Source organism: Microcebus murinus, chromosome 14 (genome assembly GCF_040939455.1).
Source record: "Microcebus murinus isolate Inina chromosome 14, M.murinus_Inina_mat1.0, whole genome shotgun sequence".
Classification (NCBI taxonomy): Eukaryota; Metazoa; Chordata; class Mammalia; order Primates; family Cheirogaleidae; genus Microcebus; species Microcebus murinus.
In genome coordinates this window covers 31,879,348-31,884,642 of record NC_134117.1, presented here as the reverse complement: position 1 = coordinate 31,884,642, position 5,295 = coordinate 31,879,348, and the positions used below count along the sequence as shown (strand labels likewise).

The 5,295-nt window shown below is 55.5% G+C and overlaps 1 protein-coding gene across 1 annotated transcript; it reads left to right on the top strand.

The window, feature by feature from the left end:
- The first annotated feature begins 1,224 nt into the window (after window positions 1-1,224).
- CYP26A1 (cytochrome P450 family 26 subfamily A member 1) lies at window positions 1,225-5,011 on the top strand. The gene is made up of 7 exons (XM_020280581.2): window positions 1,225-1,681; window positions 1,866-2,090; window positions 2,318-2,608; window positions 2,688-2,846; window positions 3,355-3,489; window positions 4,059-4,211; window positions 4,480-5,011. The coding sequence occupies exons 1-7, from the start codon at window positions 1,493-1,495 to the stop codon at window positions 4,819-4,821; spliced, it is 1,494 nt and encodes a 497-aa protein (XP_020136170.1). The 5' UTR covers window positions 1,225-1,492; the 3' UTR covers window positions 4,822-5,011.
- Window positions 5,012-5,295: the final 284 nt, after the last annotated feature.

The following is a 5,295-nucleotide window of genomic DNA, read 5'->3' as shown; positions in this document are numbered from 1 at the left end:
GCTGGTGCGTTCGGCGCCCAAACCGAGGGAGCGCGTGGCCCTGAGGTCGGAAGCGGCGTGGCTCGGCCAGGTGGGCCAGCAGCTCACGTGCGCGCCCAGCAGTGCCGCAGCTCCAAATTGTAGTTGGGCAAAATACAGAAGACCCGCTTCCCAGTACGGATTCCTTCAACCCTCCGATTAGCGGTCGGCAGAGGCCTGGGTTTAGGGCTGAGCACCCCTTTCACATGGGTGAGGACAATGGCTTCACTCTGGGCGGGAGCTAGGAGAGAGGAGGAAGACTCCAGTGACCCGGGTGCAGGCTACCCTGGTAACGGCAGACTATCGTGCTGGAGCTGGGAAGAGTATTTGCAACCAGACGGCCCTTTTGGGAACTCAATTACCCGTGGTGTAGACAGGTCGGGAACGATCGCCTCCACATTAAGGAGGAGGAAGCAGGCACGACGATGAGTGGTGACTTGCCCAAGGTCACGCAAGTAGAGATGGAGCTGGGACTCGGAGCCAGGACTCCTGAGCTTTCCTTCCTCTATCTCCGTCTCCTTATCTTGCCAGGACTAGGGATCCCCTTCCCCGCTGCCTAGCTGGGGCTTTGAGCCCCAGGGCCCCCAGAATCCGGCGGCTGCGGTCGGATTTCAGAGCCGATCCGGGCGCTGACTGTCGCCCGAGGATGTGTTGCCCTGTGGTCCCTCACTAGGGCGTCAGGGCTGGGGAGCAGGCTTGAGTAGAGTAGCACCTGGGTCTTCGGGGACCTGTAGGCTCTCTTGTATCCTTAAGTAGGACCTGCGGAGACTTCAAGTGTGCTGGCCCCTTGCGGGGGTGGAGGAGCTGAGATCCACCAGCCGCCGGCCATGCCCGACTCGACTCCCCGCGGGTCCCGCTCGCATCCTAGCCCTGGTCTCTTCTGCGCAGTCTTCAGAGAAGTCGGGACGTCTGCGTTATGCTTCGCTTTTGGACCTCAGTTTCCCCAATTGTGGGAGGAGGCAGCTGGGCGATTGCTGAAAGCACTTCCCCTTGCTTCCCTGGCAGGTGGAAGGGAGCTCACGTGGCGCCTGCAAAAGGAAAGCCAGCGAGGGCAGTTTGGGCTGGGGCGGCCCGTCGGACCCGGCAGGAGGGATTCCAAAGAGACCGCCAGGGAGCCTAGGGCTTGAATTCCCGCTCCTCGGAGCCCTGCCCGGGCCGCCCCTCGGAGCTCCGCACACCTTGGATGGGGCAGGCAAGCTGCTCCCAGCCCCGCACCCCAGGAGGCACGCTCGGAGGGAAGCCGCCACCGCGCCGCCTCTGCCTTGGCGCGGAACAAACAGTTAAAGATTTTGGGCAGCGCCTCGCGGGGGGAGGAGCCAGGGGCCCAATCCGCAATTAAAGATGAACTTTGGGTGAACTAATTGTCTGACCAAGGTAACGTGGGCAGCAACCTGGGCTGCCTATAAAGCGGGCGCGCGGCGGCTTTTGGAGCGCTGGCAGCGGCAGCAGGTGGCGCGGGAGGCCGAGGCGTACCATGGGGCTCCCTGCGCTGCTGGCCAGTGCGCTCTGCACCTTCGTGCTGCCGTTGCTGCTCTTCCTGGCCGCGATCAAGCTCTGGGACCTGTACTGCGTGAGCAGCCGCGACCGCAGCTGCGCCCTCCCCTTGCCTCCCGGGACTATGGGCTTCCCCTTCTTTGGGGAAACATTGCAGATGGTGCTGCAGGTAAGGGAGCTTGGGGCGAGACAGGACGCTTTCCCGGAGCTCGGCTCGGCTCTGGGCTTGCGCTGAAGCAGGGGTAGGTGCCCCGGGAAGGAGGTGACTGCGACTGGGAGCGGGGCTAGCCGGAGGCGCGGCGCTCCCCGGCGCCCCCTCACGCCCGCCTCTCTGCTCTGCCTTCCTCTCACAGCGGAGGAAGTTCCTGCAGATGAAGCGCAGGAAATACGGCTTCATCTACAAGACGCATCTGTTCGGCCGGCCCACGGTGCGGGTAATGGGCGCGGACAACGTGCGGCGCATCTTGCTCGGAGAGCACCGGCTGGTGTCGGTCCACTGGCCCGCGTCGGTGCGCACCATTCTGGGCTCAGGCTGCCTCTCCAACCTACACGACTCTTCGCACAAGCAGCGCAAGAAGGTGAGGGCGGGGTGGCGACGCCGGGACAGGGAGGAGGATCCCATTTGTTGGAGGGATTGGGGCACATAGATGTTGGGCGGGCGCTAGCAGCGTGAGGTGTGGGCTAGGAACCTCTCGGAGCTCCGGGTTAGCTTCCCAGCCCGGAGGTGCCACGGGTCTGGCCGGGCTGGGGACGGCGAGAGGAGCAGATGGAAGGTTTTCAACGCTGTCCACTCCTCGGGGCTCAGGTGATTATGCGCGCCTTCAGCCGAGAGGCGCTCCAGTGCTACGTGCCAGTGATCGCGGAGGAAGTGGGCGGCTGTCTGGAGCGGTGGCTGAGCTGCGACGAACGCGGCCTCCTGGTCTACCCCGAGGTGAAGCGCCTCATGTTCCGCATCGCCATGCGCATCCTGCTGGGCTGCGAGCCCCGGCTGGCGGGCAGCAGGGACGCGGAGCAGCAGCTGGTGGAGGCCTTCGAGGAGATGACCCGCAATCTCTTCTCGCTGCCCATCGACGTGCCCTTCAGCGGGCTGTACCGGGTAAGGGCTGCAAGGCGGATGCGGAGTGAAGGGCGCGGGAACGGGCGTTTGCTGACCGCCGCGCGCTCTCTGCGCTCAGGGCATGAAGGCGCGGAACCTCATTCACGCGCGCATCGAGGAGAACATTCGCGCCAAGATCTGCCGGCTGCGGGCGGCCGAGTCGGGCGAGGGCTGCAAAGACGCGCTGCAGCTGTTGATCGAGCACTCGTGGGAGAGGGGAGAGAGGCTGGACATGCAGGTGAGTGGTGGCTTCAGAAGAAGCACTGAGGACTTCGGTCCCCTGGCTTTCCAAGCGCGGCTCCCGGGGCCCCCAAAGCGCCCTCCTGGGGCCCAGCTTCCCGGAGTGGGCTGCCCGCCCCCACTCCACATGAGATCCTGAAGGTTGAGACCACGGGTCAGGAGAGGGTCAGGCTGCCGCGGACCTGGGAGCGTCCCCTAGGCCTTCCAGGTTTTAAAGGGAAAGTTGGAATTTGCAAAATGTTAATAAAGAACCCTTGGCGATTTTGGTAAAAACAAGGATTTAACTCAGGAGCTCCTGGTAGAGTGGGATCTTAGTCCCCTTCCTGCTCTAACTGAACTAAAGGGACTTTGCATTTTGTTTAAAGATATTGCTTTCTTTGACTTTCTATTAGCAAAACTTTTAGCTCTCCTAGTCTTCCCTCCAGAACCCCTAGTTGGGTTCTGAGTAGTCGCTGCGTAAAATTGCTTGCAGATTTGGACAAATGCTGGTCTTACTCCATTTTTAGGCACTAAAGCAATCTTCAACCGAACTCCTCTTTGGAGGACACGAAACCACGGCCAGTGCAGCCACATCTCTGATCACTTACCTGGGGCTCTATCCACATGTTCTCCAGAAAGTCAGAGAGGAGCTGAAGAGCAAGGTAGGGAGACTCTGGGGGTTCCCTATTAGCTTAGGAAATCCAGCTGCTCCCTAGCCAACTTCCGAATAAGCAAGTGTGCTGCCTTGGCTGAATATTTTGAAAGTGCAGGGCCAAGGGGTGGAGGGGCCAGTGGGGAGAGAAAATTAGCTTTGTGAATAAAAAGAATGGAATTTGGAGCTGTGATCCCACTTGGGTAGGGTTTGACCTTGTATTCCTACCCCTCCTCCACCTTTTGCAGAACCATGGAGATTTTCAGATAGGTTCTACTTTCCCGGATTTGTCTGTCCAAGGGTATGAATGGTGATAAGTGTGGGTAGTTGATCAGTGGCGGTGAATGGGGCGGGGGAAGCTTGGCCCTTCTAACTGGTGAGCAGCCTTCTGGAATTGTAAATAGGTAGCGGATTTGGGCTGAGGGGTGGAGGCAAATGGTCACTAGCTGCTGTTTCCTCCCAGCCTCTCATCATGGGGCCCTTTGGGTTTAGTCGCCACTTAAGCCCTGTTTATGTCTGCTGGGCTGATTTTATTGGAGCACACAATACCCATTCACCTCTGTATGACTGTTTTGATAGGGTTTGCTTTGCAAGAGCAATCAAGACAACAAGTTGGACATAGAAATTTTGGAACAACTTAAATACATTGGGTGTGTTATTAAGGAGACCCTTCGACTGAATCCCCCGGTTCCAGGAGGGTTTCGGGTTGCTCTTAAGACTTTTGAATTAAATGTAAGTTAAAATTTCTCTGCCCCCAACCCTCCCTTTTGTTGAGGTTTTAAAACTCCCCGGGTGCATTGGCTTAACTTCTTTATGCTTCTGATAACATTGTCCAGCCCTATGTCGCTGTCATGTTTCAACAACCTGAATCGATCTCTTTCTCTTTCTGTTCCTCTCCTCTTTTAGCTCATGACTCCCCCAAAGATATAGGTGACAAGTTTTTGTTGCTGAAAGGCAAATTTCAGTTTGTCATCCCTTGGGGCTTCATACTCTTTTGCAGGGATACCAGATTCCCAAGGGCTGGAATGTCATCTACAGTATCTGTGACACTCACGACGTGGCAGACATCTTCACCAACAAGGAGGAATTTAATCCTGACCGATTCCTGCTGCCTCACCCAGAGGATGCATCCAGGTTCAGCTTCATTCCATTTGGAGGAGGCCTTAGGAGCTGTGTAGGCAAAGAATTTGCAAAAATTCTTCTCAAAATATTTACAGTGGAGCTGGCCAGGCATTGTGACTGGCAGCTGCTAAATGGACCTCCTACAATGAAAACCAGCCCCACTGTGTATCCTGTGGACAATCTCCCTGCTCGATTCACCCGTTTCCAGGGGGAAATCTGATGGGCACGAATGCTCAAGCCTCAGACTTACTGGAAATGTACATACGAGTTTTTATATAGTGTCGTGTGGACTTTATATTTAATTTCTAAATGTATATTATAATATTTATGTGTCTCTACTATAGTAACATGGTCCTTAATATTAAAATAATGAATTTGTATAATTTCCAAATAAAGTAAAATTTGAAGGTGCTGTTCTTGCATTTAAGATTCCTGTCAGGGAAAACTCACCAGTTTAATATTTGTACTGAGTGTGTTTACCCAGATTTCTAAATGTCTACCTGGGTTTATTTGTCATCTGTGCATATCTATTTTCTGTGAGGAAGAAACCTTAGCTGTTTTTTTTTTTCTGTTAAACAATCATTAGTGGATAATATTGTGTGTGTGTGTGTGTGTTAGTCCAAAGGTATCTTTACAAACTCTTCTATAGTAGTTTAGGTTCCCTATTTGAAAAATCTATCAAAGTTAATTTTGG